This window comes from Semicossyphus pulcher, unplaced genomic scaffold, assembly GCF_022749685.1.
Source record: "Semicossyphus pulcher isolate SPU_LCO1_2020_fin unplaced genomic scaffold, fSemPul1.0.p SCAF_5, whole genome shotgun sequence".
Classification (NCBI taxonomy): Eukaryota; Metazoa; Chordata; class Actinopteri; order Labriformes; family Labridae; genus Semicossyphus; species Semicossyphus pulcher.
The window spans coordinates 32685111-32704899 of record NW_027211726.1 but is presented as its reverse complement, the minus strand read 5'-3'; the positions used below and the strand labels follow the sequence as shown (position 1 = coordinate 32704899).

Genomic DNA, 19789 nt, shown 5'->3' with positions numbered 1-19789 from the left:
CTTTTAACTGATTTGTTTTGATTTACAATAAGAGGATATAAGGGAGTCGCTACAATGTCAAAGATGGACATTAAAGCTTCTAAAGCAATTACCCCCGTTGATGTGGTGCAGAAGAATAATCCCCTTGTTAAAGGTATCGCAGAGATGTCGGAAAAATGGAAGAAGCGTTGGCCTGACGTCGATCAACCTTGGCCAGTGGAAGGGACTCTTAACCCAGATGTAATTAAAACAATGCAGGTGCTTGTGTCCACATATAACGCAGGACAAAAGAAAGGTAAAAAGGGACAGAGACGTAAGGAAAAGAGACGGATAGAGCTTGGCATTCTGAAGTTGTTTGAAAATGAGGGACAGAAAATGTTAGAAGCTGCAAAAGAAAGGAGGGAAAGAAGTGCAAAAGAAATAGAAAAGAGTGTAAAGGAAACAGAAAAGCTAATGGCGAAGGTTAATGCACCCTTCTCACATACAGCCCCAGTAAAGAAGCCTCCACCTTATGAGGAGGAGGTGAAGTTTACTGATGTTTATCCCCAGCTCCCAGTGATTAGCCATAAGGGCAATTATTACATCCAAGATGATGAGGAGCGAATAATAGAGACGGGAAAGGCTAAAACAACCATAAAAATGTACCCTAGCTCCAAAAGTAAGAGGGAAAAGAGAAGTTTGGGCAGCTCGGGCGGTCAGAGAGATAGACGGATGCAAGTGGGAGGCGACAGTCAGAGTGACTCAGAAGGGGCCGCTGGTGGATATGACCCAGTGGTCAGACGGATGTTAGCTAAAGCGGAGAGGAGAGGAGAGAAATCATTGAGGAAATTGAGTCCAGAAAGAGACAGCACTGATGATAGTGAAAACAGAGATAGTGATGGAGATTTGGAGCTCGAGTGTCTTTCAAGTTCTTTTCCATCAGCATCTAGTGCCCGGGGAGAAGAGGAAAGGCGGAGCTTAAGGGAGATTGAGAAAGCAATAGACAGATGCCTTTTGGAGTTGGATGAAGCTAACAGTCTAGAAGGTCGAAAAGAATTGGAAGATCAATTACAGGATCTGGAGAAGGCAAGGAAAGATATACGGAAGAGGAAGCCTAAAAAGTCAGGATCTTCGGGGTATATATTATGCCAAAGAAAGGACAAGGGACCTGAAAAGCAGTGTCCAGTGATTATACGGGGACAGAATCTGGAGTACAAGCCATGGCAGAATACAGATATGTCAAACATACTTGAAAAGTTACCTATTCTTCAAGATGGAGCACATCCTTGGATTGCAAAGTTGGAAGAGGTTTTGGTGGGACGCAGCCTGCCATGGGAGATATCAAGAGACTTTTGGCTGATCTCCTTGGGGTCCCAGCTATGCACGAAATCCTGCAGAAAGCAGGACTAAATCGATACGTGGCGACGGCAGTAAATGATCCAGAGTTGTTTTCTGTAAGTAGAGGTCGAATGTGGGGAGCACTTAAAGATACATTCCCAACAAATGTACACCCTGATAATATTGTCATTGAGCCATTGGGACTACAGGAAAATCCAAGGGCTTATGTGTGGAGGGTTCATCAGGTGTGGAGAAATGTCACAGGAAATGACCCAGATCTAAACTGAATGGAACAATCCATTTTGCGAGTTAAGTTACAGAAAGGGCTGCCCCTGCCAGTGAGGAGTAAACTGGCAGAGGTGGTTGGCCTGGGAAACATGACAAAAGGTGTTTACACAGACCATATAGCTCATCAAGCTGAGCTATATCGGAAAAAGGAGCAGGTTCAGAGAGAGCAGGACCAGGAGACGCTTAGAAAACTTAATCAAATACAGTTGGTGGAAAAATCAAGGGTTTAAGAAAACGGATGGTTCTCCTATACAGCATCATGTTACACAAGGTAACAAAGCGGCTGACGAGGCTGCAAAAGCAGTTACAGGAGCAGACAGAGTGGGCAAGGTTCTTCTGGTCACCCATGAGGTGGACTTGGAAGATAAAATTACATTCAGAGATGTGGTCTCAGTGCAAGAAGCTGCTTCTGCGATGGACAAACAGTTATGGCGAGACCGAGGTGCCACTCAAGATTCTACCGGTCTGTGGTGGAATCATGAGGGACTGATGGTGGCACCCCCAGACCTGCTAGGTCTGATGGTTCAAGAAGCACATGGGTTAGCTCATGTTGCGAGGGGGGAAGTTAGGAGAAAGATCACGAAGGAGTATGGTTTTTGGGCACCGTACTTGCTTGAACAAATTGATCATGTCATAGGCAGGTGTACAATCTGTCTAAAAAATAATGTTCGGAGGGGTGTGACAGTTCCTCCTGGTTACATTCCAACTCCGACAGGTCCCGTGCGTGAATTGGTCATGGATTTTGTTGACATGATAAAACCAGTTGGAGGCAAAAGATACATGCTAGTTGTAGTGGACAGATTTTCACGATGGCCTGAAGCATGTCCAACCAGGAGGAAAGACGCTCAGTCTGTTGCCAAGTTTTTGTGTCGTGAGGTTATAAGCAGATGGGGACTCCCAGATCGTAGATCCTCAGATAATGGAAAAGAGTTTGGATAAAACGGTGAAATTGATTTTACAAAAATTGGGAATTAAACAGCGACTAGGAGCCGTTTACCATCCGCTAAGCCAAGGTGTTTGTGAAAAAATGAATGGTGTGTTGAAAAACCGCATTGTTAAAATCTGCCAACACACAGGTCTAAATGGGGTATAGGATTGTTTCCGTGGTATGGTGTAACATTCTTGGCGGATCATATTGATAATATTACTTACACCCTACAGGGTTTTGCAAATGAGACTATAAGAGGTTTTGAATATTTGTCAAATACACAGAAGAGTCACAGATTGACGTTGCTGAAACATGACATGGCTCTTGATTATATTTTGGCCAAACAAGGTGGCCTATGTGTAGCTTTAAACCTGACTGGAGATGCCTGTTACACTTTGATTCCTGATCGCTCTGACAACATAACTAGCGTCATCGATGCGTTGCGCCTCATTAGGGATGCGTTTGGCCCATCGGAAGGAGCTGGATGGTCCGCTAATGCTTGGTTGCAAGACAAATTAGGACCAATGGGAGCTATATTGGTTCAGATTATGGTGGCAGTAATTCTATCACTGTGTGTGATGTTTTGTTTTTGTACGCTGATGTTAACTTTTGCAAAGGCTGTGATACTGATGAGGTTGTGTTGTGATGCCAGGAGATAACGCTCAGATGCCGCTACTACGTAGGGATGAGCCGAGTGAAGATGAGGAGGAAGCGGCGATAGAAGGCGAGATGGTTGAGAAATATCCATTTTGAATATCTGACTTTATTATAATCTCGACATTTATTTTTGATGTTATCTTATAACTTTTTGTTGTTGAGTGTTTGATGTATGGGGATCAGTGTGGGTAAAGGGGGGAAATGGAATCATGTGAAAATGAATTACAATATACTGCATTTGATGTTTTTGCAAGATACTGGCTGGTATTTTCTTTCTTCCCAGGACAACATGTGGGAGATCAATGTGAGGGTGACTGCTTGTCCAGAGATCCTCACAGCCTGAATGGACTCAAACATTCAAACATGGACAGTGAAAATGGACAGAGGACCCTGAACAAGGACTACAACAACAACACACCCTGATTTAAATATGACATTGAGAGTACATTACACGAGAAGCTGATGTTGCTGAGGAGCAACAGTCTGATATGTTAACATGTTTTTCTCCACATTTTTACAGTATTGGATGTTTTATTATATTGTAATCTGTGATATTGATGGATACTTTGTACTTTTTATTATACACTAGTGCACGCGAAATGAAAATCGGACATTTATGTTAGTGACAATCCGAGTAACATATAATGCTTGGGTTTAGTTTTTGAGTTGGCTATAACTGCATGAGTAACATTTAAGGGTTTATAACAGGGGCGTATGAGGAGTGAAAGGTATGGGGTTTCTTTACTTTGATTGCTTTGAGAATCATGTTTTCTATTATAATGCAAATACATTGGGACCTCAGGTGTTCTCTTTTTGTTCTCCAGTGTTTAGGGATAGAGGTGTTCGGTAGGGAAAGGTCCACAGGAAGGTGCGATGGGTCGACCAGCCTCACTCTGGACAGTTTCTCATTTTTATTTCTGAGGTTCCCACAAACATTTGCATACAATTTGTTAATATACAAAGTTTTAGAACTCTCCGTTTCAAGTGACTTGAAGTACTATATGTGGTTGCCTGGGGCAGAGGGACCGTGGGAGAATCTTCCTGTCTGGATTGTTTGATGGATATGACAGAAGAGATGGCTGCCAGATAGGTTTTACGCTCTCACACTTCAAAGTTATTGCTAAAGTTATGCTGTAGCAAGCATGGACGGGAGGAATGTCATAAACATTCTGAGTGCGTCATTTTCTCTTTTTCGAGACTGTGTCGTCTCGAAGGGGGGAAATATGTAGTACCTGACCTGAGATGTGAGTTGCTTACAAGTGACTCTGGAAAGTTGTTGTGCAGGAGTAGTAAAACTAATGCCATATGCCCTGTCTAAAACGAGGTATAGGATACTATGAAAACATGTCACTGAGAAGAGGACCCCGTCTAATGTTGATGAAATAGGAGCCTTTTGGGGGAAAGAAAAGGGGTTTCGTCCTCATGTGAAACACATGGTAAGAGAAACATAAACACACCTGGAACATATATAAGTGCATGTTGGACTGTGTTTCGGGGAGACACTATTTGGCCGAGGTGATCTCCCAGGTATTCATGAAGCCTGACTGATGCTGATTCTTTGTAATGAATCTGTGCTTATATACAAACAAGTCGGTGTCAACGGAAGTTCTTTTCATCATCTGCGCATCATCGATGTCTGAGAAACAACACACTGAAGAGGACTCATTCAGCCTCATGAGGAAGATAACAGCTTACTGAAGTGTTTGAAGGAATGTGTTTGAAATGATTCTTGTTACTGAGGAGGTTTTAATCATCTGGACCAGATACTTACGATGAACCTGCCCGTCTTGTTGGAGCATCCAAACAGACGAGGAGGGTGAGTCAGGGTCTGACTCTCCAGTCTCTCTGAGGTCTGGTACTCTGTCCTCCCGCCTAACGCTGCCCACAAGTCAGCTGCAACACAAACGCGCACACACACACACACACACACACACACACACACACACACACACTCAGGTGGACCTGTGCAGCTACACAAGAGTTCAGTGGAAACAGAGCTGCACCTTACATTATAATTGTGTTGATTCTGACATTAAATTTTCTGGCAAACAGCAGAAATATAAAAATCTCATGTCAAATCTAAAGAGACACAAAGTTGAGGCAAAAGTTTGATTGAGTGTCACATAACTGCGACTCTTCTCCTCCAATCCGCTCCCAGGTTGTTCAAAAGGTTTCATTTCATTTGGAAATCCTCTTTTCATCATCATGGATCAGGTAATCCATCTTACTTTTATCCCGGTTGTTCAAAGAAAACTGGTTTGGATCAACCTGATCCAGATACTGACTTGTAAGGATTACCTGTGCTCTAAATGGGACTTCATACTAGGATTCATACCTGATTAAAGGAGCTGAATGCTAAATTGCATGTAGCCCATCATGTGATCCATCATGAGGAACACACTGCAAGCTCTATCTCTATAACTCCCTCTGTGGTAAAGAGCGTTTCAATATGACTGTTAAAAAGTGAAACTATATGATCCTTAAATTAGACCTCTTTATAAAAACTCATCAAAACTAAATTGATGCACAAATAAAATGTCATTTGTTCTAAGTTATATCTACCTTTCCAATATAATATCTGTCTGCTGCTATTTTTGAGCTGTGCTTTAAAAATCTTCTTCATTGTCACTAAAGGCTTTATGATCAGAGGTATCCCCTGAGATTAAAAACAAGTTGTTGTGGGTCAATTTATTCTGGTTTTTGTGCTCAGGGTTTGAAAACTATATTTCTAGAAGGAGCTCAAGTGGGCGCAAAACATTTAGGTGAGCATATTCGCACCTTTGATCTTCTCTGGTGTCAGATATTCTACTTAAGGACTCTTTCTAAACTCTTTAATCCAGTTGTTAGTCACAGTTTAATTCCATATACAGCCTAATCTATTTAGTCCTGACCTAAATGCACTCTGTGGCTTCCTGACTTGTTGAACACTTTTATTTTGAAGTTGTGCTGATGAGTCTTCCGGTCTCATTCTATCCAACATGTATCTTCACGCAGCTCCTCTTCACGGTCTGATTGGCGGTGAACAACGCCTGTTGCTGTCACGAGCAAACATGGACGCGCAGTAACAACAGTTCTCCCTGCGGTCCATACAAAAGAAAACAAGACAAAACATTCAAGATGACACAACAGACGACCTTCGACATGAGAAACAAAGCACCAGAAATAAAACACAAGTAAAACAGAAGAAAAACTCTTTCACATTCATCGTGTCACCACAACAGTAGATGGTTATTTTAGCTTCAGTTGATGTAAATTAGTCTGAGTTTTATCCACGTTCACATACAAAATGTCACATTGAGGCTGAACTGATTTCTTTTAGAATAATTGTGTTTCTTAATCTCTTTTTAAAACTGATCTTATGAGTGTTTATTCAGGTCAACATGGCCCTATACGTGACAGTCCTCTTTGAAGCATTAGATTCAGGCAGAGGTAACGTGAAGCGCCCCATAAAGGCACGTCTGCTGTCATAATCATGTCTGTTATTAGTGTGTGTCAGCTGTGAGTAGAGGTCTGCAGGTTTTCTTGAGCTACTAATGTTTCTTATGAACTGGACCAGGCTACATGCATGTGCAGCAGCACAACATGCTAACAGTATCTGAGCCTCTCACCCTGAACTTAACGTCAGAAGAAAATGGCCGCTGTGTTAATATGGTGAATGTGAGCTTTATGAAAGTGTTCCAACATCTCTGTCCATGTGGTCTCACACAAAGGGTCACCTGTTACAAGACAAACGTCACATGTGTTCAAAGTGATGACAGACGAGATGAAATGATTTCCTTCAGGATCAAAGGTCAAGATTTTATTCAAATAAACGACGACATCGTTCAAAATAGAACAGAAACACAAATGAATCAAAATCATGAGTTCTTTTTTACAAGTAAATATCTTTGAGTTTTTAACCTGATAAAATGATTCAAATCAAAGTGATGAAATCAGACTCATGAAAGAGTTTGAGTCAGTGAACAGAGTCAGTGATGTTCAGTCAGCAGAGTTTCTCTGACCTACAGAGAACACAGAGACAACGAGGAACCTACTGACCACAACCTGAACCCAGGATAAAGAGGTTCAGTGAAGGTGGTGCTGAAGGTGTGGAGGTGGATCAGTGTGTCAGAGGAGACTCTGTAGAAGGACAGAGTGCCAGCAGGACAGTCCACATACACTGCTACTCTACCAGAGGAGGAGGAGGAGGAGGAGGTCTTTGTGCTTCTCTTATTGTGCCAGACAGAGTAACCTTCATCAGAGCAGCTCAGACTCCAGGACTGATCATTTCTTCCAAACAAACATTCTTCACTGCCTCCTCTCCTACTGATTCCTCTGTAACTCACTGATACATGAACACTTCCTCCCCACTCGACCTCCCAGTAACAGCGACCAGTCAGACCAGTCCTACACAGCAGCTGAGGCCAATAATCAAATCTGTCTGGATGATCAGGATATGACTGATCCTCCTCCCTCACACGTGTCACCTTCCTGTTGTTGTCAGACAGTTTGAGTTTTCTGCTCACTGTGTTTGTGTCCACTTCCAGCTCACAGGCGTCTGATGGAGAGAAGGAGACACAACACAGCTGCAGGTTATCATCTGTTCATTCAAAAACAACTTTACTGACAGTTTCTGAAAGTCAGTCAAACTTAGATTTCATGTTTAACTGTGAATATTTGGCAGCACTGAAACTCAACACTGCAGCTGTAATGAAATGAACAGTTAGTGAACATGGCAGTCAGGATGTGTGGAGCCCAGGATAAGAGCACAATCAAGTGTCAGTAATAAAAGTGCAGCACAAAGAAGCTGTGAACCATCTGCTGTCTCAAACTGTTATTAGGTCAGAGGTCACATGAAGCAGAAAGATCAGAGCTGGAAGAAACACAGTGAATCTTCTCTTCACTGATCATCAAATGTATTGATTCTTTTGATTGGATCCTGCTGTTCACTTTGTTCACTTCGTACATCTTTACAGCCACACTGACAAAAACAGAAAGTCAATCCTGATTGAAATTCATCTTCAGTCAAGACAATTACAAAAAGTGGAGCCCAACATGAGCAGCTGTGTTCTCATGAATCAAAGTTCAAACACACTCACACTTCCTCTCATCAGGTTTCAGTCTGTGCCGTCCACCATGGTCCAACCTGGAGGAAGAAACCAGATCAGAATCGACTTCATACAGCTTCACTCACATCCTCCATCAGACAGCAAGGTCACCAGTTAGAGACAGAGAGACAGCTTCTGTCTGTCTGTCTGTGTGTGACTGATTGTGTTATTACTGTCAGACATAAACAACATGTCCGGCCCATAAAAAGGCAGAGAGACAGCAGAAACCAGAAGTCGACACGTAACAGAAATAATATTAAAGAAATAAACCATCCTGACGTTTCTTCCAGGATCTACAAACAAAAATGGCCGACTTATAAACATTAAAGCCAAACAAACGTTCCATCCTGTCGTCGTCAGAGCACCAAAACATTTGAGGATTTTCAGCATACATTTCATTCATCAAGGATGCTCTGATCTCATCATAAAAAGGACAATACAAAAGAAAATGTGATTCATTCTCACAAAGCTCACACAGCCTGTGTTCCTCCTGGATGTGTTTAAATGTGCCCACTTCAAGAGCCAGAGGAAGGATTCCTGTTCTCACCTGTGCACCTAAACACCTCTGACTCCTGGTTCAGTTTGCTGTAACGTAAGCTTCAGCACCATAACTGTGCTTGATTTGGATATATGTTCCTAATTTAGGTTTTAACAAGATATCATTGAACCATTTTTATTCTAATCTAGCAAATCACTTTTTCTACTTGTGTTCAGGCTGCATGATAAATGATTCCTGTATATATACTGTAAGCCAGCTTCCTCACAAACAGCATGAAGCTCTGCAGCCCATGGAGACTTGTACATTTGAGTCCACAGAAAAACCTTCCTATTGATCCGATGTTCTGACATGTTCAGTAAACGATTCCACAGTCGTATCATTTCACATTTTCTCTGTATAGATCCAGGAAACCAACACGTCGCCCTGAGCAGCCAAAGTAGGAGCACATTTATGAACGCCTCAAAAACAGCGTTCAGCTCTGTTTAGTATAACGTCTGAAGTTTTACTGTCTTTGAATCCCCATATCCCTGAGGCATCATTCAGTGTGGGGGAAACACATGCAGCATAGAGCTGAGAGGAAGTGGAACACCCAACATCTTTACATATCTGCAGCTTGGTAACAACAGACCCCAGTGCTCTGCCAGCCCAACCAGCCAATCATTTAACTCCAGCTTCATGAGTCATAAACTCATCAAGAGAAGATCCCAGATATTTATATTCAGGTGTGTATTCCAATGTAACCGTCCCAAGAGTCAACATTTTCCTCCTGCTTGGAACACCCTTTGTTCTGAAGTGAATTATCTGTGTTTTACTCTGATGAATCAACAACCTCCACCTGTAACAGCAGGTCTTTAACAAATGTTGTCAATCATCTTCTGATTCAGCCAGTAGAGCAACATCGTCTGCAGACAACAAAATACCCACAATTCAATTCTTCAAATGTACACCTACATTAGATTTCTTCATTTAAGATCCAAATCATTTATACAGATGGAAAACAAGCTGAGGGACAAAACATGTCTGTCTGTCTGTCTGTCCGTCTGTCCGTCTGTCTGTCTGTCTGTACCTCAGTGTCTCCAGTCTGCAGTGTGGATCCTCCAGTCCAGCAGACAGCAGCTTCTCTCCTGGTTCTCCTGGATGATTGTAGCTCAGGTCCAGCTCTCTCAGGTGGGAGGAGCTCAGAGCCCATGCCAGAGAGGCACAGCCTTCCTGTGTGATCAGACAGCCTGACAGACTACACACACACACACACACACACACACACACACACACACACACACACACACACACACCCCATCAGCTCCCCATCTTGGCTAGGAGGGATTCCTACTAACTCTGTAACTTGTATCTCTGCCTTCACTCCTGTAATCATGCTCATCCCAGTCAGGATCACTAACCAGCACTCACGCCCTCGTCATAGTCAGCATCACCCTGGTGGGCGAGTGATCCTTTAACCTGCATGCCCCCCCGAAGGCCCCGTTCCTCTATTAAAATGTGTCTGATTAATGCAGATCTGTGGGTAACAAGGCTCACATATGAAATGACTTATTTTAAGGGACAGTCTGTCTTTTCTCTTCTACACTGAAACCTGACAAAAAGAATGTGTTCATTTAAATGAACTGTGCCCCATGGACTGTTCAGTTATTGGGACTCCACGTCGCTCAGGCCGCGGTGGAGGTCTCACTGTGGTGTTCTCATTGATCGACCTCCTGGTCCAGCTGCTCACTTTTTACCTGAGTTCACTTTCTGACTTCTCTCATGAAGCTGGACAGAGCACTTTTAGCTGCTGACTTTAACCTGCACATTGATGATGTCACAAACTGTGTAGCCACTGAATTTCTTAATATCACTGAATCTTTGAACTTCAAGCAACATGTTTAAAGCCCCACTCACAGGAGGGGTCACACCTGGGACCTTCATCTCTGGGACTAGATATTAATGATATCTGCTGTGAAGACAAACTGATCAGTGATCATTCATGTATTTCCTTTGATCTCTGTGTAATTGATGACCTTTCCTGTCCTAAAAGAACATTGCATGCCGGCATCATTACAGGAAATACAGCCGACCAGTTCTCAGCACACTCCTGCTGTGATTTTAAATCCTCACAATGTTGAGTTTTTAACGCAGTCTTTTAATGGTCATTGCTCCACGTTACTGGACAAAGAGGCACCTTTAAAGGTTAGGACTCGGGCTACCTGCAACAGTTGTCAGTGGATAACAGAGGCTGTCTGCTGCCTGAGACCACACTGTCACAGGTCTGAACGTCTGTGGAAGTGCATCGCCTACATCTTAAAGATCTCCGGCGTTCTTTTAAAGAAGCAGTACAGGAAGCCTGGACGGCTTATTTTGCTGACCTGATTTCTTCATCAAAAAGAAATCCCAACGTTTCATAACTATTTAAAACATTGTTTCACCAGCGCTCTCCACATTACCATGTTTCACTGTTGATGACTGCAATACCTTCCTTTCCTTCTGTGTTGATAAAGTAATGACTATTAGGTCCAATATGCATCATAACTCTCATCCACTTCATGCTAGCTCCTCTCTTATTCCTACCGTCTTGAGCTCTTTCCATCCAATCAGCTCACAGGATCACAACATTGGGCCCCTTTCCTCTGCTGTTGGCTTTAGCCCACGTCATTTAGGAGTAATAGTTGATAAATCATCATCTTTTGACAGCCATGTTAAGCAGGTAACCAGATCATGTTATGTCCACCTAAGAAATATAAGTAAACTGAGAACTTTAGTTTCAACTGTAGTTTCACCTCGACGACTGCCACACACTCCTCTCGTCACTCAGCAAGTCTGCGCTTAATCGCCTGCAGTCAACACAGAATGCTGCTGCAAGACTCCTCACCAGGTCTCACATTACCCCCATCCTCAGATCTCTTCACTGACTCCCCGTTGTGTAAAGGATCAAGTTCAAAATTCTCACCCTCACTCACAAAGCCCGACACGGTGAGGAAACTAAGTCACCCTTACCTGTCAACTCACTCAGGTCAAAAAATCTTAACCTTTTGTTGCCTTCATTGGACAGGACAGTGGATAGAGTCGGGAATGATGGAAGAGAGACCGGGGAGGACATGCAGCAAAGGGCCGAAGGTCGGAGTCGAACCCAGGGCCTCTGCGTCGAGTAGTGTGCCTCTATACATGGGGCGCGTCTTAATGGCTGAGCTACACCGGCGCCACATACGGTTGTCACCTTGTGAAAGATTATTTTCTGACTTTCATAAACAGGATATGAAGACAAAGCATGGGTAGAGAGGGTCCGTCATGATGGCCTCTGCTGTGGATAACGTTCTGCTGACTTAGTTTCTCTGTGACCTCCAGAGAACATTGGGGCAGTTTGCAGAGTATGAAGCTGTGGGATAGAGGGTCAGCACCTTCAAGTCTGTGGGCAAAGTACTCGGGGAGGAGTGAAGGTAAGAAGGAGCCAGAGATCAACACAGATTGCTTTGTCATCAGCAGTGATGCAGCTACTGTACTGGACTGTTCAGTCTGAAGGAAAGGCTCTTTATAAGTTTATAAATGTTCCAATCATCATCTCTGCTTTATTACAGTCGTCGTTGGGATTCTTCTCTTTGGACCACACATGATGGAGTCCAGATGAACATAACTCAGACTGTCTTAGACCAGCATTTATATATCCACGTCAAGTTACTGAGCCGTGAACATGAACACAATACTGGTGACAAGATCCTTTGTCAGCTGACCCCTTCAGTGTGATATTAAAGCCATTTTAATTACACACAGCAAATTCTTAGAGTTTCAAAATAAGGAGTTAGACAAAAAATAGTGAAGGAGTTAGATTTTTGGAGTTTATTCTCTCATGTAGACCCCAGCTTGTGTTGAGGGAAACTCTTCGGTGGTGTGAAATATCGAAGTTAATTCACAGGGTGTTGTGGGTAGTGAATAAACACTTCTCCTGAGTTCATTCCTAACGGCTCTCTTATCGCGTCAAGCAGTGATCACTTTGACTTCCTCGAGAGACAGGTAAAAGTGCAATTTTACGTCTCAAACTAAATGTTAACGTGTGACGGATTTTCTGTTAGTGTAATATAACGTTATTGCTTATATTTGCTACGACGAACTTGCTAGTTAGCTGCTGACAGTAACTTAATTGCACCGCCCCTCTTAAACACGCAGAATACACTGTGAACCTGAAGTTAGCCACGTCTTCCTGCATGTAATTAACGTTTTAACGTTCTTCTCGTTACTTCTGTTTTTGATCAATTGTAAGATAGTTAGCGTTACGTTACAGCATTTCTAGTTCTATCGGAATATTCACGAACATGTTAACTTGCTGAATGTTTGTAAGAGCACCTAAAACCTGTGATAAAATACCCTTGTATATCTTCTACAAATGTCACTGTATAAACTACTTAGACAAAGTAGCGCTGTTAAAACCATACATATCAGAACAATGCCTGGTTTGCTTTACTCGAACATGTTAATGGATTAACTTTGTGTTGAACATACAATCACATCAGCCCCAACAGAGACTCATGTTACAGTAACAATCTTTACTTGTTACTTATTTGAGGGTTTTTTTGCCATTTTTTTGGAGAAATCTGGCACGAGAATTTTCTTTGGGAATAATAAAGTTCTATCTTGTGTTCAAGATGTTGATAAAGGTGAAACATGGAGGGACAAAGAAATATGTCAAACTGGAAGACGTCAGCTTCATGGAATTTATCACTGCAGGTAAGTTTTTTTTTGTTTGTCTGAAGGCATTTAAGGGAAAGTAATAATAACTTTGTTGATGGCATCATGACTGTTGTGCTTCAGTGCAGCAGAAGTTTCTCCTACCAGAAAATAAGCCACTGAAAGTCACGGATGAGCAGGGCATAGAGGTGGATGAGGATGTCTTTCCAGAGCTTGCAACAATCAAAGAAGTGTGCTTTGTCATCTACACTGATGATGGTAAAGTGATTTCAAATTTCAGTTTCATTTTCACTTTGAAGATAAAGTAAATATATATATTAGTATATATATATTTGAACAAACATTGATTAGATACCAAAACAACATTCTATGTACCATGTATATTTCAGACCTCCCACGAGCAGAATCATCCAAGCATATGGCTGAAAGTACAGACTCGACAGAATACGTGACACTTGTGGCAGGAACTATTTTGGTATTTGTTTATAGGACTTACAAAATAGTCATCTGGAAGTTGGGGCAAGTTGGGATTTTGGGTTAAGCTAGCACACGAAATCTTTTATTCTAGCTAATTGTTCAAATGGTGTCTATTTCTCAGTCACAGTATAATGAACTTTAGGAGGCCACAGACTGAAGGACAATTTGTTTCCACTTCCACAATTTAAATTGGTTTTCTATTTAAGTGATCACAACTTACTCCATGAGATTGTCATGGCATCCTGTACATATTTATCATAGACTTCCTGATGCTTTGTCAAAGACAATTTCCGACTGTTGTCTGTATTCATCTCAGATGGTGGTGACCAGGCCCCGATTATATGGTAAATGGTAGCATTGTGGTTCTTAATTTTTGATTGTTTGTGCCCTGTATCCTCAGATATTTCAATCCTGCAGCAAGATGGTGAAGGGCCTTCATCTCCAAGTCTAACAGATACATTGTCCATCTCAAGCTTAAGCAGTCCAGCTAGTGACACATGTGATGCTGGATGTCCAATTATTCAACCTGTCATGGACAGCACCCATGCAAGAAATGTATTTTAATTATTTACTTTTACACTTTTTGTTTGCCTGACTCTTAAAACAAGATTAAGAAAATTGGGGTTACGGAAATGAAAAATTATCTTAATTTATCATTTGTATAATAAATATATGGAGATAGTTATTTTGTTTAAAAATCACATCTTATCGTTGCTGTCTTGTTATCTTCTGTCTTCAGATAGTGGAGCAGATTCTCACTACTAAGCCAGCAGGGAGGACAGTCGTCAATGAGTATGAGTATAGTTTGAAAGATTCTACTCGGCGATTAATGGTGAACATCATAGTAGCTCACATGCGTGAAAAGGAAGGGTAAGTGGCTTTTTGTTTATAACATGAAATTTACTTTTGTGAGGAGGAAAGAATCATATGACAATGAATTATTTTGCATTTGCAGGAGAGCTGTAACTAAAGCCACAAAGGAGTTCCATGCCCTTGGGATTGTGGCTCTCTTCCCATCTTTGAAGGATCCATGCTCAAAAAAGTACGGTGGCCGACAAGGTCAAACGTGCTGCAACAGCCCAAACGATTTCGATTAGAAGAAACGAGCTGCAAATACAGAAACGATGTAAATTCAAAAACACAAGCAAAAGTCCAAAACAAATTCAACGACAGAAACGCGCTGCAAATAAAAAAAACTGCTCCAAAAGCCAAAACAAATACATTAACATCAAACGCGCTGCAAATACAGAAACGATGCAAAGTCAAAAACACACAAACCCAGAAAACACATGCAAAAGAAAAACGCTGCAAATACAGCCCTCACAACGGAAGTGCTCCAGGCCTGTAGGGGGCGCTCGGTTATTAACGGGAGAGAGGGGGAGACGAGACAGTGAATTTATTACTTCTCAGACTTTCTAATGTTAGACGCTGCTGGAGCGGAGCGTCTCTGTTGGTCATGTACTACTGACAACTTTAAAACATGAGCAAAGAATTCACAACTTTTGTTGAGACACGGCTCCTGATCAACTGATAGCTTTGCTAAAGTAACCGCTGCTAATTGTAGCTTCTGTTAGCCGTGCAGCTAGCGGTTCTTTATGATTTTGTGATTTCCATTTGACCACACAATTTCCTAACTGTTAAGCTGCCATTGTAGCTGTTTATTTTAAATGTGTATGCTGTTACATGTTTACACTGTTACTGAAGAAAGCTTTTACTCGAAATGTAACTTGTTACAAAAGTTAATATTCATGAAGCAAGGAGTTGTGAACACACTTTCTGTCACGCCCACTGCTGCCTCCTAGCAGGTCTCTCTCCCTCCCTGTTTCTGTGTGTCTGTCTCTGCTTAATTACAGGAGTGGGTTCAGGTGTGTGGGAGCCAGTGGGCAGCTGCTAATCATCTAATCAACAAATACCCGGCTTCTTCACCACCACACTGCCAGATCGTAGACTCAGTTTGACAGTCAGTACGCTTCGGCCTTTTGCTCTCCAGATTTTGCATTCCTGTGTCACTTACCCTCGTTTCTTCTGCCTACAGTGCCTTGGACCTGCTCCCACCACCAGCCTACTCCTGGAATCCTTTTTGACCCACTCCCTCAGGAAAAGAACCTTGGCTCCCCTTATACCTCAGCCCTGCCTTCACCTTCGTACCTTTTTTGAGTTTGTAATACACTCTTTTGCTTTGAAACCAGCCTCAGTGTCTGTGTTCTGCTTCTTGGGTTCAAGTTCCTTTTTCCCCCTGAACACTTTCTGGATGTGTTCAAATAAAGGCATTGAAGTAATTTATGTGTTTTTTGTATTAATTTTCATCTGAAAAACATTTTTTGTGATTTTATATATTAACTCTGTAAGTGTTCAATAAAACAATTTCACTGTTAACACTGTGAAAGAGTTCACCTAAAATGAACTCTCAATGAGAGTGCTTTTTCCTCTTAATGGGAGTAGTGTTTTAACTCCCAGAGGAGTTCAGTTTTAACTCCTAAAAAGAGTTGAAAGATCAACTCCCGGAAAAGAGTAACTTTAACTATGCCCTAGAGTTTATTCGATGGTCTCACATGTACACTCAAATTGAGTTGATTTTAACTCAGAGAGTTTATTCCAAAGGGCCGAATTTGCTGTGCAGGGTTATTCAGACTCACAGGACTGAGAGCTGAGAACTGAGCAAATATACAGAACATGTGAGCTCAGAGGGTTATCATTTTCACACAGCTGCACACTAACCTGAGAGTTTCCAGTCTGCAGTGTGGAGTTTTTAGACCGGCAGACAGAAGAGTCACTCCTGGATCCTGCAGGTTGTTGTTACTCAGGTCCAGCTCTCTCAGAGAAGAGGACTGGGAGCAGAGGACTGAGGACAGAGCCTCACAGCTTCTCTCTGACAGGTTACAGCCACTCAGCCTGAAGAGGAATCAACAGTACATAAAAGGAAACAATTACAAGAGATAGTTGTTTTTTCTGAATAAAGTAAAACTACATTTAACATGGAGAATGACGTGTTCACGTACAGAGCTTTGTTGGAGGCTTTGACCACTGGCAGCAGCCTCAGAAGAGCCTCCTCTGAAGCAGAGTACTTCTTCAGGTCAAACACGTCCAGATCTTTTTCTGATGACAGTAAGATGAAGCCCAGAGCTGACCACTGAGCAGGAGACAGTTTCTCTGTGGAGAGACGTCCTGATCTCAGGGACTGTTGGATCTGCTCCACTAGAGAACTATCATTCAGTTCATTCAGACAGTGGAACAGATTGATGCTTTTCTCTGCAGACAGATTCTCACTGATCTTTGTCCCAATGTACTTGACTGTTTTCTTTTTGGTCTGTGAACCACTTCCTGTCTGTGTCAGCAGACCTCTCAGGAGACTCTGATTGGTTTCTAGTGAAAGACCGAGGAGGAAGCGGAGGAACAAGTCCAAGTGCCCATTTGGACTCTGTAAGGCCTGGTCCACAGCACTCTGATAGAAACCTGTTGTTTCTCTAAACACTTTAGACCGCCAGGTTGTTTGTTCTCCTGACAGCAGATTGACACCAGAGTTGATGAACGTCAGATGGACATGAAGAGCAGCCAGAAACTCCTGAACACTCAGATGGACGAAGCAGAACACCGTGTCCTGGTACAGTCCTCTCTCCTCTTTAAAGACCTGTGTGAACACTCCTGAGTACACTGAGGCTGCTCTGATATCGATGCCACACTCTGTCAGGTCTGACTCATAGAAGATCAGGTTTCCTTTCTGCAGCTGCTCAAAAGACAGTTTTCCCAGAGACTCAATCATCCTCCTGCTCTCTGGACTCCAGTGTTGATCTGTCTCAGCTCCTCCATCATACTTGATGTTCTTCAGTTTGGTCTGAACCACCAGGAAGTGGATGTACATCTCAGTCAGGGTCTTGGGCAGCTCTCCTCCCTCTCTGGTCTTCAACACGTCCTCCAGAACTGTAGCAGTGATCCAGCAGAAGACTGGGATGTGGCACATGATGTGGAGGCTTCGGGATGTCTTGATGTGGGAGATGATTCTGCTGGCCTGCTCCTCATCTCTGAATCTCTTCCTGAAGTACTCCTCCTTCTGAGGGTCAGTGAACCCTCTGACCTCTGTCACCATGTCAACACACTCAGGAGGGATCTGATTGGCTGCTGCAGGTCGTGTGGTTATCCAGAGGCGAGCAGAGGGAAGCAGTTTCCCTCTGATGAGGTTTGTCAGCAGCACATCCACTGAGCTGGACTCTGTGACATCAGTCAGGATCTCATTGTTGTGGAAGTCCAGAGGAAGTCGACACTCATCCAGACCGTCAAAGATGAACACAACCTGGAACTCTTCAAACCTGCAGATTCCTGCTTCTTTGGTTTCAGTGAAGAAGTGATGAACAAGTTCCACCAAGCTGAACTTCTTCTCTTTCAGCACATTCAGCTCTCTGAAGGTGAAGGGAAACATGAACTGTATGTCCTGGTTGGCTTTGTCTTCAGCCCAGTCCAGAGTGAACTTCTGTGTTAAGACTGTTTTCCCAATGCCAGCCACTCCCTTTGTCATCACTGTTCTGATTGGTCCATCTCTTCCAGGTGAGGCTTTAAAGATGTCTTCTTGTCTGATGGTTGTTTCTGGTCTGTCTGGTTTCCTGGATGCTGATTCGATCTGTCTGACCTCATGTTCATCATTGACCTCTCCAGTCCCTCCCTCTGTGATGTAGAGCTCTGTGTAGATCTGATTCAGAAGGGTTGGGTTTCCTGCTTTAGCGATCCCCTCAAACACACACTGGAACTTCGCCTTCAGGTTAGACTTCAGTTTCTGTCGGCACTCTGCAGCAGCAGCTCCTGAATAAACAAACAACAAATGATATCAAAGAGTGGATCCTGAAGAAAATCTCAACATTCAAGTGTGGCTTTAGAGTTTTTCCTTCTGCATCAGTTTTATTAAAGCATTTAGTGGATGACAAACAAGCTCTGATCTGATATAGATGTGTGTATCATATTTACTAAGTTTAGAAATGTAAACCTGCATTTCCTCTTTCCATCATGTTAAACCTGATTAAATCCTCTTACTGCTCTGCAGACAGTCAGCCAGCTCCTCCTGATTTATTCTCCTCAGGAAGTGCAGAGTGATCTTCACAAATGCATCTCTGCTGCTCCTCTGATCTTCATCATCACCATCCAACACCTCCTCCTCCTCCCTCTGACTCTCTAAGCATGCTGGGTAATCTGAACTCAGAACCCTCTGGACTCTCTTCAGCTCGTTCTTCACAAATGTGACGATGTTCTCCTCCAGCAGCTGGAACAGAATCAGACTCTGAACATGAATATAAAGTGGTAGAACACAACATGTGATCCATCAGTCAGTCTGAAGGCCTGCTGCTCAAACAGAACAGCATGGAGACTGAATGATGGTTTGGCATTTAGCCTGTAGTTAATGTAGTTCATTGTAAACAGTGTGTTGTACACACCTTAAATGTGGAGTCCAGGTCTGTCTGATGCTGCTGGGCTGACTGATCACTGTGAACCTCTGAGCTCTGCTGAACTCTGTGGAGAAAACATCAAGTTTAAGGACAATTAATGACACAGCTGACTGATAGAGGGAGTGAGCTGTGGGGTCTGACCATGAGGGCTGGGGTAGAGGTGGGTAGAGTAACCAGAAACGGTACTCAAGTAAAAGTACTCTTACTTTATAATTATATTTACTCAAGTAGGAGTAAAAGTAGCTTTAGAAATAACTACTTAAGTAAGAGTAAGAAAGTATCACATAAACAAACTACTCAATCAGTGAGTAACTTCATTAGATACAATTCATTACATCAATGTATTGTAACACAAGATAAGACGATGTGCACAATCAGAAGTTAAATCATATTCAGATTAAATGAAATCTTACCATGCATTGTCCAAACTCTTCTGTCAGTAACTGGCTAACGTTCACTT

At 42.6% G+C, this 19789-nt stretch overlaps 1 protein-coding gene across 1 annotated transcript in view; it reads right to left on the bottom strand.

Moving 5' to 3' along the window:
* Nucleotides 1-7060: 7060 nt before the first annotated feature.
* The window catches only part of LOC138609469 (NACHT, LRR and PYD domains-containing protein 3-like), a 94502-nt gene continuing 81773 nt past the window's right edge, over nt 7061-19789 (bottom strand). Inside the window, exons 14-17 of the mRNA XM_069682104.1 lie at nt 16619-16792; nt 9822-9989; nt 8240-8294; nt 7061-7719 (exon numbers count right to left, since the gene is read on the bottom strand). Coding sequence (XP_069538205.1) covers nt 7171-7719; nt 8240-8294; nt 9822-9989; nt 16619-16792 — 946 coding nt within the window. The 3' untranslated portion in view covers nt 7061-7170. The remainder of the gene's footprint in view (nt 7720-8239; nt 8295-9821; nt 9990-16618; nt 16793-19789) is intronic.